The 25,044-nt window shown below is 33.5% G+C and overlaps 1 protein-coding gene across 9 annotated transcripts; it reads right to left on the minus strand.

Moving 5' to 3' along the window:
* Positions 1-567: 567 nt before the first annotated feature.
* On the minus strand, positions 568-25,032 carry LOC128161327 (inosine-5'-monophosphate dehydrogenase 1-like). Of its 9 annotated transcripts, XR_008240353.1 has the most exons (20): positions 22,793-23,042; positions 21,198-21,359; positions 20,593-20,691; positions 19,416-19,464; positions 15,860-15,961; positions 13,455-13,529; positions 12,618-12,824; positions 11,943-12,030; positions 11,148-11,250; positions 10,753-10,849; positions 10,324-10,414; positions 9,944-9,958; positions 8,052-8,147; positions 7,338-7,481; positions 7,024-7,168; positions 6,464-6,607; positions 5,964-6,047; positions 5,192-5,208; positions 4,204-4,257; positions 568-3,310 (listed from the first exon to the last, which is right to left on the minus strand). XR_008240353.1 is itself a non-coding variant. In XM_052824598.1 (19 exons), exons 2-18 carry the CDS (start codon positions 21,272-21,274, stop codon positions 4,212-4,214), a joined length of 1,662 nt encoding a protein of 553 aa, XP_052680558.1. In that variant the 5' UTR covers positions 21,275-21,359; positions 24,963-25,032; the 3' UTR covers positions 568-3,310; positions 4,204-4,211. The 9 variants fall into 9 exon arrangements, 7 of the variants coding, with proteins under 7 accessions (XP_052680558.1, XP_052680557.1, XP_052680561.1 ...); XR_008240352.1 differs by lacking the exon at positions 5,192-5,208 and having other exon boundaries at positions 4,149-4,257; positions 22,793-23,043; XM_052824598.1 differs by lacking the exons at positions 5,192-5,208; positions 22,793-23,042 and adding an exon at positions 24,963-25,032.
* Between the last annotated feature and the right edge of the window lie 12 nt (positions 25,033-25,044).

A 25,044-nucleotide genomic window follows, 5' to 3' on the forward strand; every position in this document is an offset into this window, starting at 1 on the left:
ATATCTTGAGTAGGAGTACGATTTGGAGCACGGAGTACGATTTGGAGTACGAGATCGTACTCAAGAAAGTTTTATAACCTCGGGGCCTGGTGCCACAATCTTGTGCAGATCCACTACGTCCTGATTCCCAACTTAATTTCCCATATACCAATACTGCTGGTGACACTACATGTATATTTTATTCCTACCCTAGCCTTTCCTGACGTTTAACTTCTTAATACTTTTCTTCTCAGTATACTTTCTCAACTGTTTTCTCTTTGAGCTTCTCAGCCAGACTGCCTCAGCTGCCGGCTTCAGCTATTCCCTTGGAACAGTTCATTCTAAGGGGTGTCAGGTCATTCCATTTTAATGGGTGCGTTAAATTCGTTTCACTAACTTGGTTATAACAAAAATTTTAATCCACATTAATATCGACTAGTGTCCAATACCACCTTGAGCAAAACGTCGCTAGAGTACATGTAGCAAGCGTACAGTAAGGCCAGGACAGACTAATATACATCTATTGATGGAAACGATGTTCATAAACACTGTCAGGTGATCTTAATACGAACAAGAATAAGAGACGGAAACATCGAAGTATTTTATTTTCAGGTTCATACAATAATCGGCACTAAACCATATAGAATATTTATAACAACCTCTCACACTTTACTTATGTTCTAGAGACGCACCAGAACAATGTATAAAATAAACAGGTCCTTCTTGTCTCAGTTATGACCAAATTTAAATAATCCCAGATAGAAATAATCAAACGTGCATGTACATCAACTAGATAATGCCAAAGGTATAGACAAGGTTAACACAACTGACTACTAACCTATGTAAAACTGATCTTCTGCAACAGTGTTCACTCATTCTTATAGCTACATCTGAACAAATATAGGTAAGTAATCACATCTCAGTTACTCAGACAACTCATTTACTTGTATTTTCTTGCACCATACATTTACCCAGATCTGAAGCTAGACGTCTCTTACCATTACCCTTGTTTACCCTTAGACATGTACATTTTAAGGAAGCCAGATGGTCAACAAGTTTATCCATTAGATATACCTCAATATTTAAGATTATTTTCCTTCTTTAAAGCAATAAACTATTATTTAGTAAAGGAAAATCCATATACTGAATTTGAGCTTTTAAAAAATTAATGTTTTTCTATATCAATATACAGAGCTCTTCTTCTGATGGAGATAAATAATGGCCAGGACCATCAAGCCACCTTAACAGCTGTACGCCATTGTCTTCACAGGGCAGAGGTGAAGAACAAGAAACTTTAGATCAGATCAGAGACGGAAACATATATTACACATTTGATATCATACATAATATCAAACACTAATATTAATAAAACTACAAAAATAATCATAAAGCCACAGTGGCTGAGTATTCATACAAAAAAAATATAAGAAGCAAAATTGTTGACAATATTAACACAACTTAAAAAATAAGTGTAACTCTTGCTAAAAGCAATAGAGAGCATGGGTGTGCTCAAAATGGCAAAAGGCATTTATAAAGAACTGACTCTATCTATTGGTATGTTTATTCTTCTATTATATCAGACATGGAAAAAATCTATGTATTATGGTGCTATAAATATATATAAATATCCTATCTCATAACTTTCTAATGTTGTCATACGCTTAATGTATGACATAACTAATAAATACACCATATGGTTTATTTTGAGACAAAAAGAAACAGCCAAGTGTATACATATAAAATCAGGCAAAATGTTTTTGCAAATTTTACTAAATGTAACAATGACTTTAAACATTTGATATTACACTAAATTCTTTTATTTTCTCTATTAAAACACTACAATTGATGTTGTTACAGGAAAATGTAACCTGTGGCAAGAATTGATAATAGGAAAGTGCTCCATTGACTGCTGAATATTAGTTTATGTTTCTATATGTTACTGCTGAAAAAAAAAATCACTTCTTACATCTGAAAAAATTACTTCTCCCAGATTAGGTAGTTAAGTTATTACATGAAATGAAATGTTAATTGAAATAACAATTCTTAGACTAGTAACATATTGTATTGACTGGATCACTGGCCACCAATTAAAATAATGCTTGAAACGTTAACTCCATGGAAATTGATAAAACCACACTATGTCTCTCTTTATACAACACTTTTAACAAAAAGGAGTCAATTGAAATTACTGTTGACTGTATCATTATAATTAACCTGATTTTTTGTATGTTGATGCATGTAGTAAACAATGAATAAGTACAAACTATGGAGGCAAGCAACTCTATACAGTAAAACACGCTTATAAAGAAGTACCAGGGATGGACAGTTTTGCTTCATTACAAGCGTTATTTGCTATAAATCCGTTAAGTGTTCAATATATTTTTAAAGTTAAGGGGAATGAATATCACTTTGCTATAAGCATCAATTCATTATAAGCATGTTTGCAATAAACGTGTTTTACTGTACAGCTACAGATTAGATGCATTAAATAAACTGTCAGTACAAAAAAAACAAATTATGTTTGGATCACCCTAAAGGGGCATGGTCACGATTTTTGTTAAATTCAATTTTTCTGTTTTTATTATTCATAATGCTTTAGAAATGCATTTTAAATGATCAATTGAAATTTGAGATTCAGTAGTAAAGTTATAAGCAAGATACAGGGTTCACAATTCTTTGTCTTGTAAACAAGGCTTGTGCCCCTTTTTTGTTTACATAGGTTCAATATACCAGAAAAAATCTTTTTCAAGCTGATTTGTCTATTATTTTATTCATTTTAAGCATAAATAAACAGTTCCTATCGTTTATCGCATTATTTTAGGTCTTAAACTGGAATTTTTACTTCAACATTCAAAATGAAAACAAAAGCTTAGTGTACGTAACAAAGAACTGTAAGCTCTGTAACTCACTTATAATTCAATGAATGGCACTCAAATTTTGGTTGCATATTAAAAAATACCTTACTAAAGCATTGTAAACATTAAAAATAATTTTTGACCAAAACCATGACCATGCCCCTTTAAAGCTTCTTAATGAATTCAGAAGTGAAAGGAATGCTATTTATAGTATATAAACAAAAAAACCTGCTGAAGCACTGAGGAAATAATTCCCTGTATATACATATATATAACACTATGTAAACATTGCACCTTCATAACTTTGCAATTGACAATTTATCTTTTCTAAATAAATGTATTATGCACTTTTAGCCCTTTGAACGTCCGAGAACCATTTCCTTTAGCTGATTTTGGTCAGATCTTTTTATAAAAAGAACACAATGGATGGCATTGTCATTTTGTCCCAATATTCTCAATACAACCTTTTCTCGTAGCTGAAATTGAAAATAAAGCGATTGGCTTAAATATCGTATCTTTTACCAGTAATCATGAAAGACATTTGTTTCATTTCAGTTACAGAATACCATGCATTTAAAATGTATTCCTTGAAAATAAATGCTTAAAATAATTAAAACATTTCCTTACATTCCAGATTAATGAAGGACTATTAAAAAATTCAATCCTTTATAAGTAAATAAAATAAATATTGAAAAATTTGATCAATTTTATGGGAATTTTAAAATTTAAAGATGAGCAGTTATAATTATAACATCTACAGACATCACTTTTTGACCAAAGTAAAGACATCATGATGTTATAAGAATGAAAAGATCACTGCATGGATGGGCTGCATTCAAACATTATTATGCATTCCACATCATTGTCACTAGCAGGGGGATCAACATGTGTCAATGATTCACACAAATGTCATTGTATATATATAAACTAAAACATGTGCGAGTAAAACATCATGATTTGCACATGGAGTCATGGAAAAATTAAAACATATCTTAGAAATCATACACCCCCTCCCCTCTACCTTCAATTAATATATGCTACTACAATAATTTATTTTTAAATAAAGCAGCAAAAATGCATAAAACTTATTTTTGCAGGGCTTAAGCCTTGATTTACTGGTCTGAACCATTTCTAAACTATTGATAAAGACATTTAATTGCATATATGAACTCATTTTGGTATAAAATTAAACTTAAAGTTTTTAAGGCAAACTTCCAGAATTGTTTTGTTTAGATGTGGCAGTGGGGTTTTTTTTCCTTCTATAAAAAGTACAGTAACTGTTTAACTTTCTCTACAAACAAACACCCTAATTACCATTTTCAGTATTTCTTTTAATTACAGTGTGATAACGAGATCCAGAAACACATACAGTTTGGCCTAGGACAATCCAACAGGAACTTGACCCATCTTTCGTCTAATATCTCTGATAGCCAAAGAAATGAGATAATTATGTCTTGTTCAAATTTTGCATACTACATTAAGCATTTAGAATTAAAAGCAAATGATATTGAATTCATAAAAAAAAAATTAAAACTACTTTAAAATCGCCATTTTAGACTGAAGCTCTTTGTAGTTTTAAAAAAGAAGAAATAAAGAGATAACTCTTCATAATATTAGTCTCAAACAAAAACTACATAAAATTCACAAAAGCTGTGCTATGAACACAGAAATCTGCCGTTTTGATTGGTGTTGGATTTTAAGAATGAGGGTGTACAGTTAGTGATGATGACTCCCCAGTGTAAGAGAGGAGTGTCCAAGATGAGTGGGGACCACATACAGTATCTGTGCCATGTCCATGATGGGTCACCATACACAGGCAATGAGTAAATGCATCACCCAGATATCTGGCAATCCAACACAACTGTTAAATTCTATCCTCATTGCTTCAAATTTTTTTTTTTTAAGTTTAGACCCTACATATGCTTTCTGAGAGGAATTTTCCCTATTCCTACTCTTTCTATAGCTGGTCAGTAATACCACAATTTCATCCAGTAGGTTGAAGCTTAAAACCTTTATTTCTTTTACCATCTTGTTAAGTCTTTTCAAAGTCAAATAAATTTAAAAAAAATTTTTAAGTGTCAGATTTTCTTCACAACAGTCAATTTTTTAAATTTTTGAAAGGTAGCTGGTAGCCCGTGGCTTTTGGTTTTGGAAAAAAATACCAATATCAGGTCACAATGAGAAGAACCAGCAAATTGTCAGGTTTTTATATCATGCACAAGTCTCATTAATTTAGCTTTCAAAACTATACCCTGGCATCCACTTCTAAAACATCTACAATTGCCCCTGGCCATATAGTTTTTTACTTTGATATAGTCACTGCAATCAAGATAGAATTTGACACGTCTTTCTCTTACCTTAGATTCTAAGAACCCTACCAAACAAATTAATTCACATCTTTTTAAGTTACCAATTCAGTTTACTCTATACACTGAATTTCAAATGAAGCGTCTCAATGAATGATAACCACACAAAGTACAAGCAATAAATGTACATGGTCAATTTACCATATAAATATTATGACTGCAAAATTTTGATTGATACACTAAGAATGACTAGGGCTTTGTTGTGTCTAACACATGAGGATTCACTTAACTCTCATAAAGAACTGATCAATTTCTTAAATTTTTGAAAGGTAGCTGGTAGCCCGTGGCGTTTGGTTTTGGAAAAAAATACCAATATCAGGTCACAATGGGAAGAACCAGCAAATTGTCAGGTTCTCTCTATATCATGCACAAGTCTCATTAATTTAGCTTTCAAAACTATACCCTAGCATCCAAAGTTATCATTAAAACTTAATGGTCGGATGAAGCTGAGTGATGTAACTATGTTTCCCTCAATCTCCCGGAAGTTAATATTAATAAGGTTTATCAATTAATTAAAATGAATTTTCAGTTTAAAAATGTCTTTTGACATACATTTTTATATTTCACCACTTCAAAGATAAAATTCAAGTGACAGCAAAATTAAAAAAAATCAATATAGTAAGTAGTGCTTAAATAGAATGGTCAAAATAAAATCTTGGTCATTTGATGACCATCTAACATAGGTACATTTTTCACACCTACATGTATAATAATGTCAAGGTCTTTATACATTGAACCTTGAAGTAAAGGTCATGATTCTTACTTGTGAAGATTGTGAACCCCTCCCTCCACCTGGGCTGATGCTGTCCGCCTCTCAAACTTCAGCTCCCCTGAGTACATCATAGATCTACAGGTGTAACAAGGTAATCATTATCATAGATCTACAGGTGTAACAAGGTAATCATTATCATAGATCTACAGGTGTAACAAGGTATTTATCATATAGATTCATAGGTCTAAAAGATCTACACAGTACATCACAGATGAACAGATGTAACAAGGTAATCATTATCATAGATCTACAGGTGTAACAAGGTAATCATTATCATAGATCTACAGGTGTAACAAGGTATTTATCATATAGATTCATAGGTCTAAAAGATCTACACAGTACATCACAGATGAACAGATGTAACAAGGTAATCATTATCATAGATCTACAGGTGTGACATGGTAAACTTTATCATAAATCTATAGGTGTGACTTGGTAAACATATTCATATATCTACAGGTGTAACAAAGTAAGCATGACTTTGCTCTTACCTGAGATTAGAGAGACAGCGGGCCCCGATATCTTGGCATCCATGTTGGATTCCAGCGTAGAGGTATGGCACAAACTTGTGGATGGAACCTTTGTCAACAATGGACCCTGAGACTCCTTGAGCCACCTTTATTTTATCACTCTCACTGTATAGTAAAATATCAGAATAATCAAAAGGCAAAAATAATGTTTTACTTAGTACAGTATACACGGAAGTTTTTCACCATTTAATTTCTGCACCTATTACACTCATGAACAGTGAGCAAATTAAAGAACAGGGCTATTTTATTATCACAAGTTATTTTTCTTTAACAAAAACTATATCAGGGTGTATTTGACACAGGGCAAGTTTTTTAACAACCATAAGAGGGTGAAAGTAACCCTTTTGTTCTCAATCATCTTTTGGCAAATCATGGGAAAATTTGACCACACTTTTTCAAACTAAATCTTGAACAATAAAAATAAACCAAACAAAAAGAATTTTGTAAAATAAAACATCTTGTGCTCTTTAACATTAAATTTTCTATGAGGACATCAAAGAAGGTAAGCATTACAAACTTACCTAAAGTATCGACTCTGACTGCTGCGGTGTTTCTCCATGGCATCTAGTGAGCCCATGCCCCTGTACTTCTTCAGCCTGACCCCATCCGCAAAGAAGTACTCGCCTGGGGCCTCTGATGTCCCAGCTAGCAGGGACCCCATCATAACTGCAAAAGTCAAACAACATATTAAATAGTACAAATTTGAGTTACCCGACAAGGCGACAACAAATTCTGACTGTTTGGGGAAAATTAAAAAACATGAAAATATTTGAAATGTAAAAAAGAATTGAAATACGGAAACAAAATCTTTTTAATGGAAGAAGTGCCTGGCTACCTGTAGATGCTCCGAGAGCCAAGGCTTTGATCACATGACCCACAGACGAGATTCCTCCGTCGGCTATGACTGGGACCCCGAATCTGCGGGCGTACTCTGCCACCTTGTAGACAGCTGTACCCTGGGGTCTCCCCACTGCCATCACTGGAAATCAAACAACCATTCAAGTAACCCTGATGTCTGATCTTTGTTAGCATAATTATTTGTATACTTATCAGACATACATGCATTTATTGAAGCATATTATAGCTGGAAACAAATTTACCTTCAAAAGATTCTTCTGACATTTCATGAATTGTTAGAAATATAAGTAACTCAGATGCAACTCATTCTAAGCTAATATGCCTGTCACATCATAGTAAGTACACTTGGGGAATTATGGTATACGGGCCTGGGTCACTTTCGCACTATGATATTTTTGCTGTCTCTACTTGGAAACAGCTTCACCTCATCTTGAATTCACCCAGACAAAGTTTTGTTTAAAGAGAGATAACTCAAGAGACAGGATTTTGCCCTGTCTTAAATTCGCTCTGTCACTAACAATGAGGACGAAAGGGGGAAAATGAATCCGGGGAGAATATTTTCGGGTATACAGTAATAACAATTAAAAAACTTTGATGAAATGAAATAGTTTAAATAAAATATTGGAGAATGGAGCACATACATGTGATATAGATGACATTTTGTTTGTGAGGTTGTTAAATAATGACCCACCTTCCTGGGTGATACAGATTGATCCACTGCCCATACCCACACGAAGCGCGTCCGCCCCCGCATCTATCAGGTTCTTGGCCTGAGCTGCCGTCACGACTACAAACAAAAGCAAGAAATAAATTAAACATCAATCACTGTCCTCAAACATGTTTATCCAGAAAATATCGTTGTAAAAAATGCTTAAATAATAAGGTTTTTTTTTCATGAATGATAAAATTAATTTACCAAATGACAGACGAAATTTAACTGAAACAAGCAATTCTATTGGCCTATGCAAGATAGTTTATTCATAAGCCAAGCTGAATTATTTTTCTTCAAATGAAGTGTTCATGTATTTAAGTTTTCTCAAGAATAATTATCATTTCACTGATTTCAGAAGCTAGATCTACGGTACATAGTTATTTTCAGAGAGATACATCATCATGGTATATTGTATAAACAGAGGTCTACTTTTAAAATAAAATTTCTTAAATGTTTTAATAAAATTTCATTTGATTATTAATTAATAAATAAACTAGCCAAAAGCAGTAACTTTGAAATGCTTAATGCATATTGTAATTTGGTAAGTTTGATATCAATTGTGTTTATTATTAATAAGCAAGTTCATTATGTGCATTATATACTGTACATTACATACAGTGTGTTCTGTGTGGTGCATACAGTGTGTACCGTATGGTACATACAGTGTATACTGTACATTAAAGGGGCATGGTCACGATTTTGGTCAAATTTCATTTTTCTGTTTTTATTATTTACAATGCTTTAGTAATGCATTTCTAATGATCAAATGAATTTTGAGACTCAATCATAGAGTTATAAGCAAGATACAGAGCTCACAATTCTTTGTCATGTAAACAAGGCTCGTGCCCTGTTTTTGTTTACATATGTTAAATATACCAGTAAAAATCTTTTTCAAACTGATTTGTCTATCTCCTTATTCATTTTGAGCATAAATAAACAGGTCCTATCATTTATCACATTATTTTTGGTCTAAATCTGTAATTTTCACTTCAACATTCAAAATGTAAGCAAAGGCTTTGTTTACATAGCAAAGAATTGTAATCTCTGTAACTCGCTTATAACTCAACAAATGACACTCAAATTTTGGTTGCATATTAAAAATGCCTTACTGAAGCATTGTAAACATTAAAATTGGAGAAATAATTTTTTACCAAAATCGTGACCATGCCCCTTTAAGTTACACACTGTGTGTACTGTATGCTACATACAGTGTGTATTGTACATTACATACAGTGTGTACTGTACATTACATACAGTGTGTACTGTTCATTACATACAGTGTGTACTGTATGTTGTGTTACGTACAATGTATATTGTATGTTAAGTACAGTGTGTACTGTACATTAAGTTACACACTGTGTGTACTGTATGCTACGTAAATACAGTATGTACTGTATGCTTCATACAGTGTGTACTGTTTGGTACATACAGTGTGTCCATTATATGAACTAAATAAGAGTGCTTGCCCCTAAACAATCATTGTAATAACACCATCTTGAAATTAAAATTTTTTAAAAAATCTAAAAAATACTCATCAGAAAGATAATCATATATTCTCAATTTTTATATGAATAATTTAATAAACACTTTTTTTTCAATTTATACCACCATTAAATTTCATGATGTGAAGACATTTTTTTTTATAATAGTCCAGCATACATGCTTCTGCATTTATCAAACACTTAAAAATATTTTTTTTTTTAACATGACATTGTCTGTTTGCAGCAAGCGTCCTTATAGGTATGTACAACACATAAATGACTGTAAATACATGCAGGAATTCTGTAGATATTTCACAATGATTAACAGGAACTAGTTTTGTCCATGCAGAGGAGAATTAAAAAAACAAAACAAAAGATTAATACTGTTACATGTACTCTTTCCATCTGAAAACAAATATTCAAAGAAAAAGAAATATTTTAAAGAACTTCCAGTTAAATCTGTTCATGTTCGAACATATCACCAGGACGCTTGATACAGACAGAAAATCAATCCCTAAACAAATCAATGTGTTACGATTTTTTAAAGTATTTATATATACCCGGAAATTGAAATTCCGAAATTTATCTAATAATAAATTTTTTTTTTTAGAAAACGGATTGTATGCCAATCTTTAAATGATTATAATTGTTGTGAGATTAGTTTAAACTCTCAACATCCGAAACATTTTCTGTAATTTTAAAGTTCTTTCTGTTTGGGTACTGTTTGAATTCTTTCTTTTCAGATGTACACCTCTTTCTCTAACACTTACCATTGCCTCCTATGACTTGCAGTGCAGGGTAGGACTTCTTTAGGTATTTGATCATGTTGATTTGATAAATTGAGTTCCCTTGAGAGGAGTCCTGCAAATTGAACATGAGCTCAAGTTTTTGTTCGGGATGTAGAATTCTGGGCGAGACTACCCACAATATCCTTGAAAACTACAGCCATAGTTTTAAAATTTCTAATTCAGCAAAATTTGACCATTTAAAAAAATTCTTAGAATGGTAAACTTGTTAAATGATCAATAGCTGACTTTTAACCTTCTAAGCAATACTGTTAGAATTAAAATCAAAAGTGTGATAGATAACATGTATAACAATTAAAAATGTACAATAATTACAGTTTTTGCTCATGCTTATTTTGAAACAAAGTAGGTCATAGTATGGAGGAATCCCATACATCATTAGAGGACACCTACCAGTACAACAAAGTCTACACCGGCCTGCACCAGGAGATCCAGACGTTTCTTGTCCTCGTCATGTGTACTGACCGCTGCCCCCACCAACAACTGTTTCCTGTACAAATCAGAAACCAGAACTCTCAGCAATGGAGAAGACTCAGAAGAGCATGGTGTTCAACAATTTGGACAAAAAATGGTCTGCTGTGTGATCAACCGAATCAATCATCTCAGCTACCAACCAAAACAATAATCTCAGTGCCCAACAGAACTAATCATCTTATCACTGTAAGTGTTAAAGCATGTGCAGCACATGTTGTTGAGACAACAGTTCGTCTGTTACTGTCTGAATGACTGACATGTTATATTCTTTGTTTATAGACATATATCTACAGAGCTGTCTAAATCTGACTTACTTTTCATCTTTGGAGGCCAGAGGAAACTCTCTGTTCTTTTTTGTGTCTGTTCGGGCAATTAGTGCCACTAGTTCCCCATCATCATTTACAATGGGGAGTTTCCCTGTTTAAGATAAAGCAATTAGAGCTTTGTCATTTACACTCATAATACATAAAGTTATGAACAAAAACTATAGGATTAATTAGGATTGATAGTATTTAAAAAATGTAAACATAAACATTAAGTCAAATGTTTTAAATACTGGTTCAGAAGAACTGGTAATGAACGATGGATAAAAAATGTTTCCCAAAGTAAAGCATGTCTTTCTATTAAAGCAATATGAGCTGCAAATTTTTTAAAGAAAATGTTATTTTCTACTAAAATGACAAAAATATCATGGTTTTTAAATTTCTTTTCGCCAATGTTTTGTGAAAAGGGCCGTTAAGGAGCCTTAATTGGAGCAAAATTGAATTATTGTCATCCTGTACAAATTTTTTTTTGCTATATGTTCCTTAGAAGAGATATCTTTCCTCTGACAAAAATTAATGATTTTTTCCAATCTTATTTATCATAAAAGTTTAAGTTACTTGCAGTCTTAGCATACTAGCAGGTTTTTATAGCAAAATAAAATTCTAAAAAATACAGCTCATATTGCTTTAAATGACATGGGCATAAAAATGTATGAATCATTGTCATACTCAAACATCTGGCAAACTGATTCAACCATTTCCATCATTATACGTTTTGAATCTTTCCTCCTCTTACTTTAAAATTTTTATTTGATAACTTGACATATAACTCGTGCAATCTGATACCTTTCTTGCTTTTCTGTAGAATGGAGTTGGCCTCTTTTAGTGTTACCCCATTGTGGGCCACGACTAAGTTTTCATACTTTGTCATCACCTGTGAACACAGAAATAATTTTCTTCTTAAATGCAATACAAACTACTTAATAGAAATATATCATCTCCAAAAGACTGTTATTGACCAATATTTCTTCCCTACACTATACTGAAATTTCCTTATTTAAAGCAATTAAGCACTTTACTCCATGATTCTGCTGTGTTTTGTATCAAATCGTGAGAATATAAAATTGTGATCACCAATTTTTTGTTATAATTTCCTATAGTTCAAAACTGTATAAAAAATAAAACCAAGATTTTAAAACCTGCAAGAGTTGCTTCTTGTGATTTTACACAGAAATTAATTCCTCCCATTTAATTAGGATTCTGCAGTAACAGGATGAAAGATATTAGGCAAATCTATACTTAATTCTGGTAAAGTGTGGATTGATTTTTGTATTAAATAACATTGAAACATTTTAAGCTGTGAAAATGGTGTCATGTGTCTGGATTCTGACACTGGCAATATTTTGCATTGATACAAGCTAGTTTTTCATTATTAAATGAAACTCTTCTAATCTAATCGGTGCATATAATCTTAGCTTCCAGCAATAAATCATAAATGAGAGAAATATGAAAAATGCTCACCTCTGAAATAGGTGTATCCATCTCATCATCTGTAAGGAAATCAATGTCTCTTTGGGTGACAAGCCCAACCAATTTCTCTCCCATGTGACCATTATTTGTGATTGGAATTCCAGAAAACCCGAACTTTTTCTTGGCCTGGGCGACATCTTTGACTGTGTGGGTGGGGGACATGACAACTGGGTCAAGGATAAATCCTTGTTCATATTTCTGTTTGTAAATAAAAAAATAATAATTACACAATCATGTAAATGTACATATACACAAATACAAAGTTTTCTTTTAATACAGGCACCAAATAAATGTGCCCCCATCCCACTAAAAACATTTTTTTTTATTTCTAGGACACCACTGCATTGTGTCAAATGTTGATGAAGTTATACCCCTATAAAATCTAGTGATGAAAATAAAATACCTGCCAGTGGCATAACATTTTATCACTTTTGACTCAAGCAACAAAACATTTATAGTTTGGGGGGATCATATAACATGTACATGTCATTTTCCTCTGTTTTCCCACAATACTATTTTTCGATTATAAAAAGCTGTCTATTGAAAAATGGTAGCTCTTCAAAATGTCATTTTCATGAAGTGGATTCCAATAAATAAAACTGTACAGTGATTTTTATGAATTTCATGTCCACTGAGCTTGCACTTTGCACGTCCTTGTACTTTACTGACCTTGACCTTTGTTGACTTTATTGGCCTTAAATTCTACTGACATTGACCTCTCTGACATTATTGACCTTAAATTCTACTGTCCTTGACCTCTCTGACAACTATGACCTTGAACTCTACTGATAGACCTTTCTGACTTTAATGGTCTTGATCTCTACTAACCTTGACCTTCCTGACTTCGTTGGCCTGGAACTCTGCTGTACAGTTATGATGGATCACACCTACTCCACCACACAGCTACAATCAGAAATCAATCACTTTTCATCATCGCCATCAAAATTAATATCAACATTGTCAACATATGTATAGCATCATTGCCTAGCTTCTCATCTTAATAAAAAAATATCATTTATATACATAGAGCGGCAGAAGCACATTGCTTATATCTGACAATATCTCAGTATTTGCAGATAACAACGGGCCATAGCATGAGCATCTAATATTAAAACTTAATCAAACAATACCTGCTAATATTATGAGCTGTCGTTAATAAGAAAATGTTTTATAAAACCCAAGATTACTTTTTTCTTTCAGAGATGCCATAGCAACTTCCTTAATTAAATACAGTCTCTGTCTGCTACATGTACAAGCTGATGGATCTAATATCATAACTCATTAATTTACCTGATCTCTATACAGGTTACTCAAAATCAATAAATTCCAGAATGAATTGAAAATAATAAGCTTTGGGTGATGTATCAAATAAGGCACCTTTCATAAATGAACAGTCCATCAATAAAATGATAATTAACAAAATGTTCCACACAAGATGATTTTTTTTTACAACCTATGTCTACATAATGTACATAATTATTTAATTTTATCCAGAAAGTATATTTCCAATACAATAATATGATTACAAGGAAATTTCACTAAAATCTGCACTCTGTTGATATAAATTATTGATTCAGGATCAGATCAACAATAATGAGATTGGACCAACTCGGCGGGCTCAATTAGAATTAAAGTATATTCCTCCCGTGCTTATTCTATTGTGCTTAAGCGATGCCATTTTGTAACATGTTAGTGGAATAATGGCCTCATTGAGACGACTACAGAATCACTGGAATTTATTATCCCTACTTCCTGTCTGGGGCTTAATCTTCATTATCCCCTCATGGAACCAACTTCTCCCATCCATGGGTCTTCCATCATAATGAGCTCGTTATTCAACAAATCAATATAAAATTCATTAGGAGATCAGCGCTCATGAGCTTAATTTCTTATTATATATTGGAGTGCTTCTACTTTTGACATTGCTTGATTAAAACTTCATTTGAGTGAGTTTGACTTTACGAAGACATGCATTCAATGTATTTCCTGACAACAGGAATCTCATATTCAGTTAAAAGGAGGCTCCATAGTCAACAAATTAACCATCTGACCCCAGGATCATGAAGCAATCTTACACTTAAGTCAAAACTTGTAAACTGTCATATTGTCTTGTGAGTAAATACACTGATAAAATGAAATGCTTTTAAAATGTGTCTCTTTATAATGTTGATAATTACAAATTTTAAACATAACTTTATGGCAAATTAGAATTTCATAAATGACTGAAATTTAGACTTAAGTCTAAAAACGCTTCATGATCCCAAGTCCTGATCTACCTAAAATCTAAAGATGTGATTTGTTTACCTGTAAACTATTGTTAACCACAGAAAAAACCCATAAATTTAGAGTTTTAATTAATGTTGTTTTTTCCCTTTATTTTCATATAAAGCTCTTCTTCTAAACAAGATCAATACCATATGATAATGGCCACGGCATTGAACCTTCGTAATGAGTGAAAACTGTAAGATTACACTCATTATGGGCTTGCAGTATACAGGTATACATGACTGTATTGAATCTATTGATTGTTTCTCATCTTTCTTTGAAATTCTATAAAATCTCCCATTGAATGTCATCATGGTCAAAATTCCAATTAATTTGAATGCTGCAGTCCAAATTCCTAATGATATCATTATGTTTTTATCAGATGATATAAACATCAACATATGTTAATTTCTTTAAAATCAAATAGTAAGAATAAAGTTCTGCAATAAACATCTTTTAATTGCTGGCCCATTTAATAATTGTGTAATTTATCATGATAGTACATAAATATGTATATACAGTATATATGTATATCTCATCTTATTATTATACAATGTAAACCTTTGCTTTTCTAATCTGTATTCACCCTGCAGTGGAACTCCTTTCGTCCACCTCAAGGCTTGTCTTATTCAAACACTCTACAGTGAAACCTCTCCAGCCCACCTTCTCCCCATTCAACACATACTACCTTTCTCAACAGTGCTCAAGAGCCAATCAACACATATCTATATTTATTCTTTATTTACTAACAATAAAACATTTGTATTTAATGTGCTATGCTATCACAAGCCCCCCCCCCCCCCCCCCACACTGCCGTCTCTACCCCATTTGAAACATACTGCCATTCTTTACAGTGAAACCTCAATAGCCAATCCATTGCCTTATCTGTACTTCTTACTAACACTTAAAGATCTCTATCTGATCTGCTACACTCGATCAGAGACCCCCCCCCCCCCCGACACACGTACCGCCATTCCGATGGCCATCTGTGACTCTGTGACTGTATCCATAGGGGAGGAGACCAGCGGAGACTTCAGGGTGATCTTCCTGGTCAGGGCGGAGGTCAGGTCCTGGAATATCAATGTCTTATATGTTACATGGTTAGGCATGCGTTTGAGTTTTTAACCCTTTCCTGCTCTTTATGGCACAGGAAACAGATACCATAAAAGATTATTGCAAATGTTTAATTTTTACACAGTTTTTTAACAGAGTTTTCTACAACAATATCCTCTCATTACAGCAATTTTTTTTTAAAAGATAATTTAGTGTCAAATATAATATATATATATATTTACCATCAAGATTTTGTCAAAATCATTCTTAAACTACTTTATCAGATGCAGAACAAACAAATCATTGCTGATCAATGCATTTTTAAGACAATAGTGTACACATATCATGCCTATTACTTATCTGCTAATTTGAAAATGAAAAATAGGGACAATCATTGAGCTGAATAAAGGTTGGATGGGACACCTGTCGATATTCATGTGGATATAATTACATTATAATCAGACTACATTCACTCTTCTAAAATTTTCAAATTCCACAATATTTGTCAAAAAAAAAATTTTTCCGAAAGGTAAAAATGATACATGTATTAAAGCCCCAGATGGATTCGAACTTATGGCTTACAGATTCAAAGTTAAAGCTCTAACCCATTGCACTACGCTGTTAGGTAAATTATGGGAAAGGAAAAATTTACAATATTAAACTTGATTTTATTGTTTATTTTGATAAGAAGTACATCACAATAAGGATGTGTTGAACTGTCCCATATACCACCTAAATTAAAAAGCTCTGCAGGGTCAAGCCAACCAGAAAAGGAAGTAATGGAACTACCAGTATGCAAACTGAATGTAAATATGAATGCTTTGTAAACACTGAGTTCATGCAGTGAAAGGGTATACTACCAGGATTTAAAAAGCTATATATTTTTTAGTACATAAATGAAGATATCTTTCCACTATAAAAAGTGAAAATAAAATATCCCCTTTTTGACAAAAGATATTTCTAGACTTAACACAATATCTAAAATATGTTTCAAGGGAATTCTGTTAAATCATATTCAGAATCTAGCTCTCAATATTTTCAAAACGTACCGCATATGAAAAAGGTGTAGGAATTAAGTTTTTGTTACAGATAAACATCTGTCTTATGCCATGCTTATATTCACAAATGATCCTGATGCCAAAATAATTACAGCAGGAAAAAACAAAGTTAATGCAGATTTCTAATTAAACCTGAGGAATTAAAATCGACATAAAATTGTGTGAAGCACATACATCTTGCCAATTGTAAAATCTCGCTCTCATAGACTGGATGTAAACTTAACAAAAGTATGACCAAAAAATCAGCGTTCGTAATTTTATGTTCTGGACTCGTTATTTGATGCAAAACGGTTTAATCGCAGAATTTAATCCTGGCATAGAATTAGATTCTACAGTAACTGCCATCTGATCATTAGGTACTAACAATGTATGGTATTCACAAGGACAGAGTATGACATCTTTATTCAGGACTAAGAGGTCAAACAAAACATAAACATTACTATCATAATCAAAGTACTGAAGTACTGACGGGAGTTGATTTTATCGATTATTATTTATAATAAAATCAACGATATGTTATTTTGCATGGCAAGTTGTTCACTATATGTATTTGAATAACGCACATTTTTTTTTAATATGAATTCTCACGCAGGAATTGCGTGAAAATGTTGAGTAATATTCAAAGAATTATTCCATCAAACTACGTATCAGTAATCAAAATAGTTATGAGAAATTGTATGGACCCAAGCAAAATTGAACTCTAGTCTCGTTCAACCAGACTCTCAGCTGTCTCCATTAACCTCCGACAAACAAGAGAGACTCACTGCTTGTCGGAGATCAACGGAGACAGCCAAGCGTCTGGCTGAACTAGACTATATTGACCTCTAGCATAGGAATACATAAAATGAACGACTTAAAAAAATATCTAAATTATCCGTACCATTTAAAATCTGAATTTTTACAAGGAGTCTATAAATAAGTTTCTTTGAAAAACATTGCTTAATAACTCATTACATCGAATTTATCAATTAGAATTACATGTTATCAGCGGTGTATTGATTTGTGCTTAGGTCCAAACACTGTTCCACTTTCGGTTTGCCCAAGTTACTGCATAGGAGAGTTGATTAAATCAACTTCCAAAAATGAAAGTTGGCAAACATTAACTATTAAATGTCTCTAAATTTGTGTGTTCAATTAATTTGATTTGAACATATTTTTATTGTACAAAATTACAACTGGGATTGTGCACAAGTTTAAAAACTCAGACCACACTCTCCCAATTAAAAATTTTCAACTGAATTAACCCACTCTCAATTCTTATTTCCTGGTGCAGCAAATATTTTTTTCTCTCTTTCAATTATGAAAGCATGTAAACAGTGGAGCTGTGGTGGGCCTGATTATAAATAGATGGCCATTTAAACCCGGTGATTCACCTCTATAGGCACTCCTACACTTACAGAATTCTGTTTATTGTAACTCAGGCTAATATTTCTATAACGCACACTATACAATTATTTAATGCTTGAGCAGTCAATAGACCGGAATATTTTTCCCGAGGTGCAGGGAACAGCTCAGTATGATCTATTGCCCGAGGCCAACGGCCGTGGGCAATAGATCATACTGAGCTGTTCCCTGCACCAAGGGAAAAAAATTCTGGTCTATTGACTGTTCAAGCATTAAATAATTGTTTTATTACCTAATTCCTTTTTTACTTTTCGGGGTTTATAATTTGCATATTGCAGATGGTTTTCGTGCCATTATGCAATATACTAAGATTTTTTTTTTCATCTTTTACGTGCACAAAACCTGTTGCATGCATTACAACATCTCAATTTAATATTAGTTTACACAAAGAAGGGGGAGTCTTCAACCCCTTAGATTTTAAATCCATGTAGTCTTTTACCTTATATGAGGCTTTAAAACTGTTGATTATTTGATACTCCATTTTGATATAGCATTGAATTTGGTTTCACCAAATACTAAAAACAGCGTCTGTGTAAAGGAATATACATTCCCTGAGAACTATCAAAAGGATGTAACATTAACATACCCGCGTTCTGTAATACGTTGCCGGTCCAATAGATCGCAGTCTATTGACCGGCGGTCCAATAGATCGAAGTCTATTGACCGGCGGTCTAATAGATCGCAGTCTATTGACCGGCACTTCAAAATAGACGCAAATATTTAATTTGTAATAAAACAACAAAATCCCTTTGATTAGGTAATAAAGGCAAATATTTCTATAACACACTGGGCAATATTTCTATAACACACTGGGCAATATTTCTATAACACACCGGACAATACAAGTACCTTACTTCACCTTGTTTTGTAAGAGAGTACATTTCTTTTGATTATCAACACATATACCTTAAATTTACATTTTCCAAGGAAAAAACCGGTAAGATATGCATGGGTTGTACTGAAAATACATCCTTAATGGCTTATATTTAAAGGTTTTTTCTTTACTTACCACTCCATCCGCTGAAAAATCAATGAATCCAGGCAATATGAGAAAGTCACTGTAAAAAATAGAGAAAAAATGAAATAAAATTCTCTCATTTGAATAGGTGTCAAACATACATCTCATTCATGCAGTCAGCACAATTCATAAATTATGCATTGTTATTCGAAAACAAGCCTGCAAATGATTAGGCTGAATCGAAAAATTGCTAAGTAACTCTTATACAAAGCAACAAACTTACTGAAAAATGATTAAAATTTCATTCAAATTCATTTAGTAATCGATGAAAGCTTTAATTATTTAGAAAGGGATATGCATCATTTGAAATACATGTATAAGACATACTAGTGCACATTAAATCCAACATCACTTGGACTCTCTCTCTCTCTCTCTCTCTCTCTCTCTCTCTCTCTCTCTCTCTCTCAGGGCAGCATGTAAGAAAATAACAAGTATGACAATCTGTAGCTGACACAGATGCTGGCAGCTATGGTACCTACTACTGTAGCTTCATTGTTACTTGAATAGCTTTTAAATTAGTCTCTGAGAATACACAATATAATAACCGACAAAAATGCTGAGTTTATGCAATAGCTAATCATTATTTAGATGTATATATAAACACCAATCACTTCCCTGTAAAGTTAATAATCTTTGACAACAATCGACATTCAATACCCTGGTTGTTAATTTAAAAGCATATTGATTCTGGAAGGTACGAGACCAAAAACAAAACACTTCACTGGAGGCAGTTTTATATACTAGGAAGCGAGTTAAAACACATGAATACTGAAAACTATAGTAGCTCATATTACTCCTGAACAAACTTGATACCACATTGATAACACATGCTTCTGTTACCAGTTAAACTGATACCCTAATTTATTTCTTAGAAAAATTACGCATAGTTTTAAGAAAAGGGAACTATTTGACTCAGTGTTCATTTCAGGTACAAATTACCCCATCCCCCAGGGGCCCCTTCTGCTGCCCAAAGTCAATCCCCGAACCCAAAATATAATTTAAATCTTTGTGCCACCTCTCAAATTATCCCCCAATCCCTTAATTGTCTGTTATGAGATCTATTACACTGATATTACGCATGCCACACACCTTACACGTGCTGTAACTTTGAGGGACTTAACGTGCAACAGGTGCGATCTTTGGGGTAGAGCCCCACCCCCCGACTTACTTGTACGTGAGTCCATCACCGTTCGCGAAGAGCTGGGCCCCCGTGAGTCCGTCGTCTGGGACGTAGCCCGTTCCTCCGGTGATCAGGTAGTCTGCCATGCTGTTTACCAATGAGAATTATTGATCAGTAATGAAGAGTACCGAAGAGTTCCGAACCAAAGTTCATGAACCTTTTGGAAAATATCACGGGAAGCAACTCCTATTTTGTTACTTGAGGAAAAATATCTTGTACAGCAAACATTAAAATGTCATCGTTTAAACTTTTGATTATGCAGAAGAGGAAAGGCTTTTAATCCCCCCCCCTTTTTTTTTGGCTTGTCAAGATATTTTGGATGAGTCTGCCCCCCCCCCCCCCCAACTTTCAAAACAGTCTTGGTTAATATTTATATAGAGCTAGTACGTACATGTTTTATACCTGTACATATTGTATCTGTATAAGTTTTATTGATGAAATTCAAAAACCTTATACGTGTATCGTATATATAATTTCCTTTTGCTAATTACACGATACAGTATATACATGTATACGCATCAATGGGCATTACAGCCCCCCCCCCCCCCCCCCCCCCCACGCTTTATCACGTACAACATCGCCGATCGAGTTACCTGCTGCTATCGTTGGTCAGACTCTGGTACCTCTTCCCCACGGATTCATGGCGTTCTCGGGGGTATGATGAATCCATGACAACCAATATAGAACATCAGTTCAGTCTGTCACATGTCATACCTTTGGTTGATATAATCCTCAATAACGAGAGAAGTGGCAACCTATATATTTGTAAAGAAAAAAACCTTAGTTAAAACGGATGTAATTTTACTTAATATAAATATTTCTAAAGGGTTTTGAACACAATTGAAGCGGGAAAGGTTTAAAGTAAATAAATATACACATTTTGTAATTAAATTCGGTGACTTGGTTTAATGCACTATAATTCTATCGTTCAAAATATTGAGAGAGGAAAGTCAGTGAAGTATATCCATCCACATGAAGAACATAAAAGTAAAACAATTTTAAAAGAAAATTAAAAACTCCTACTCGGCTTTTTTAGGAGTTGAGTAGGTGTGTTGGAGCTTTTATTCTGATTCAAAAGCCTTTAATTTTTCACTCCATTAATTCTTTTTTAGGAAGAGAAAATTAAATGCATAAATGAGCAAACACTGCAATGCATGTAAATCAATAGTTGCGTGTGAGTCTATCATACGCATCAATAAACGCAATCACATTCCTTTAAAATAACTGGATGTGAAATTAATGATAAAAAATATTTAAGCATGCAGTTTATTCGGCGATCATACAATGAACATGCACGTGATATGCAATTTTTATTGACCAGTGCATTAAAAATCACAATTTTCGAACTCGTAAATTTTTGATACACATACACTCATAGTACTATAATTAATATCTATATTGTAATTATGGAAACTTCAAATAAATTTTCATGGATGAAAGAAGGGAGAGGGCATTTTCTAAATAACAAGCTTGTGCTTGAAAGCCGTGGGATGGAAATATGTTACAAATGCACATTGTAACATTGTGACCAGATTTTTGTTTATACATTTACTTGTATAACACAGGCATCCGCTGGTGATGTGCAGGGAACAGAAATATATTTTTGTGTTTAATCTAAATTGAAAACAAAGTAAAATTGATAGTTTACATATTTTTACATGGGTATATGTGCAATGGAAATGCGTTACATAGAATTTATAAATAAATTTTACCAAAAGACGTTAACGCCACCCCGAGCACGAATTAGAAATTTGAATATATTTGTGTACATGCAACTACAGACAACTTAATGAATTGATCTTTGTAAGTCAATTCTTCAATTCATAAATGTAGAATTCATTGATATTTCATTTGCATTGATTAGGTAAAACGTCGAGCATAATGCATGTCGTGATCGACTGCGAGATAAACAATGCAAATCAAGATAATATTCCAACGATATGTAATAACTGAAGTCATAACATTTGACACAATTGAAAGTCATTTTAAACACACGTACGTTAAATATAAAAATCAATACAATCACATTACACCACATGGTTCTAACATTGCATGCTACATATTTGTAAACAAGCGTCGATGATGAAAAACGCGCACCTTGCAAACTCGCGCTGCGATCTAGCCCCCCCCCCTCCTTTCTTTTCTACCCGAGGCCCCAGGGTCCGCCCACGAGGGCACGTGCTCTTACCTTGTGTCGGTGGGATGCAGTATGAGGAATGGAGGATGAGGGGAATCCCGATGTGTTCCGTTTCTCCTCCCGGTCCGGCAGATGACACGAGACGATACGACGGCTATATAGTTAACAAGATCGATATTCGCCTCTTATGCCTCGTGAACAGCAACTTAACGTGGTTCTGACAGTGAGTGGAATTCAGGGCTTATTGGGGAAAAAATCTTATAACTTCGTACATATATATACCGGCGCACGATCAGTACACAGGCTCAGCTCTATATGTATACGTCAATTCCATGCTATAATTCACTATATATATGTATTGCTTTCTCTTCACTTCATTCTTTAGGTGAAGAGATGGAGTGAGATTAATTGGGAAACTCCCCTTCTTATATTATCACAATCTGTGCAGCTGATTATCGCATTGTCAGCTTCATCGTGACGTCAGAACTAACGCCATTCTCTGCTTAATTATGAAGATTACGATTCTTAACAACTTTTAGAGCGATAAATAAGACCTGTCATCATTATGGGAGCAAATTGCATTTCGAAGAATTACATAAATCTACCCTTTTATGTAATACATTTATGCATACATAATTAATGAAAATGTATTAGGTAAGTAGTTTTCGCTAGCCAGTTGTTCGTTTCGTTGTTGTTGGGTTTTTTTTTCTCATGCGAGAAAAACGAATTTGACTTTCGCTTTGATGTGGATCTATATACATTTGCTGATTTTCCCTGCCTCTGTATTTTTCTGTATTTCAAAACAATAATGTTGCAATGATTTTAATTTTTTTTTTTTAAATCCATTTTGCCGAAGCGTACAATTATAGTTGTACTGCCAAACGCAAGTCTCTTATAATTAACTTCATGCGTATTTATTATTATTTTGATGCGTTTATATTTCTCATTTTCATATCATGAAACATTTACATTTTCCAGACGAGTGTCTTCACTGTGATAACACTACCTTTACGAACCGTTTTATAAAGTATTGCCAAAACGTTTTATCAATAACTATTTTAATATTTAATTGAAAATTGCTGAAAAATTACATAAAACTTAAGTGATAAAGAATTATCCTTTCAATATAATGAGCTGATCAAATATGGTCGGGTGTGATCAAGGCTTTTTTTTAAAGGGGGGGGGGTGGATTTTTAAAAATTGAATTTCATAAGTATTTTATTCAAGTATATAAGAATACATGAATTCGATCGAACAGCAGGCAATTATTTTTCTTTTTGGATTTGATAATTCCCTACCGCTGCATTTAATCACCTCATAATGCTAAAATGATGATTCGATCCGTATTCCTTAAATTACTACAATAAGTTATTGCTGATCACATGTACAGAAAACAAATAACTTCTTTCAATGTACAATTTTTTTTTGGGGGGGGGGGTGGGATGGGGGGGGGGGTGTTTAAACATTTTGATATTTTTTTCCCTACAAATTAGCATGGAACCACCTCTATCAATAAAAAAATCTTTTTTTTAACTTTGAAGTGTTTCGTGTTTCTGTAAAATTAAATCTATATTGTATGTAATTTGAGACCCGCTCCTTTGTAAAGAGATCCCTGTGTTCTTCATCAGGCATCGTCTCTTAGTCTTATATAAAACCACCGACAGGAACTTGTACTTATATATCCTACAAGGTCAACGACGCCAACCGTACATATATCAGTGTGTATACACAAGCACATACGTGTAATTGTTTTATCAACTAGGCTAGAAGGACACTACCGGATGTAGTGTACATGTTTTTGTTAAAACTAACACCCAAATTAATTCGCTGATCTAAGTAAAAAAAAAATAGTGACGTCTACGTATGCATTTAAATAAATAGTACATATAAATATCACATACCATATATCTTAATTACCATACATGTGTATCTTAGGGTTCAGCTTCCCAATATGAGAGAGAGAGAGAGAGAGAGAGAGAGAGAGAGAGAGAGAGAGAGAGAGAGAGAGAGAGAGAGAGAGAGAGAGAGACAGACAGACAGACAGACAGACAGAGACCCCCCTCATCCGCAAAGACTGTGACCATAATCATTAAAAGTGAAAACCTTTTTTCAACTGATGACCAAAAAAGTGAAAATGAAAATAACTGATGCTACATACTAAAACTACACGAAAACTTTAAACTAAACTACACAACTAAAGAAACGCACACATAATACACACCTTGTAGAGAAACGAGCGTCTGTTGATACATGTGAGAACTCTTTTGTGTTAAAGTTACAGAAAGTCGCAAAACATATCCCAC

The sequence above is a fragment of the Crassostrea angulata genome, chromosome 8, assembly GCF_025612915.1.
Source record: "Crassostrea angulata isolate pt1a10 chromosome 8, ASM2561291v2, whole genome shotgun sequence".
Taxonomy (NCBI): Eukaryota; Metazoa; Mollusca; class Bivalvia; order Ostreida; family Ostreidae; genus Magallana; species Magallana angulata.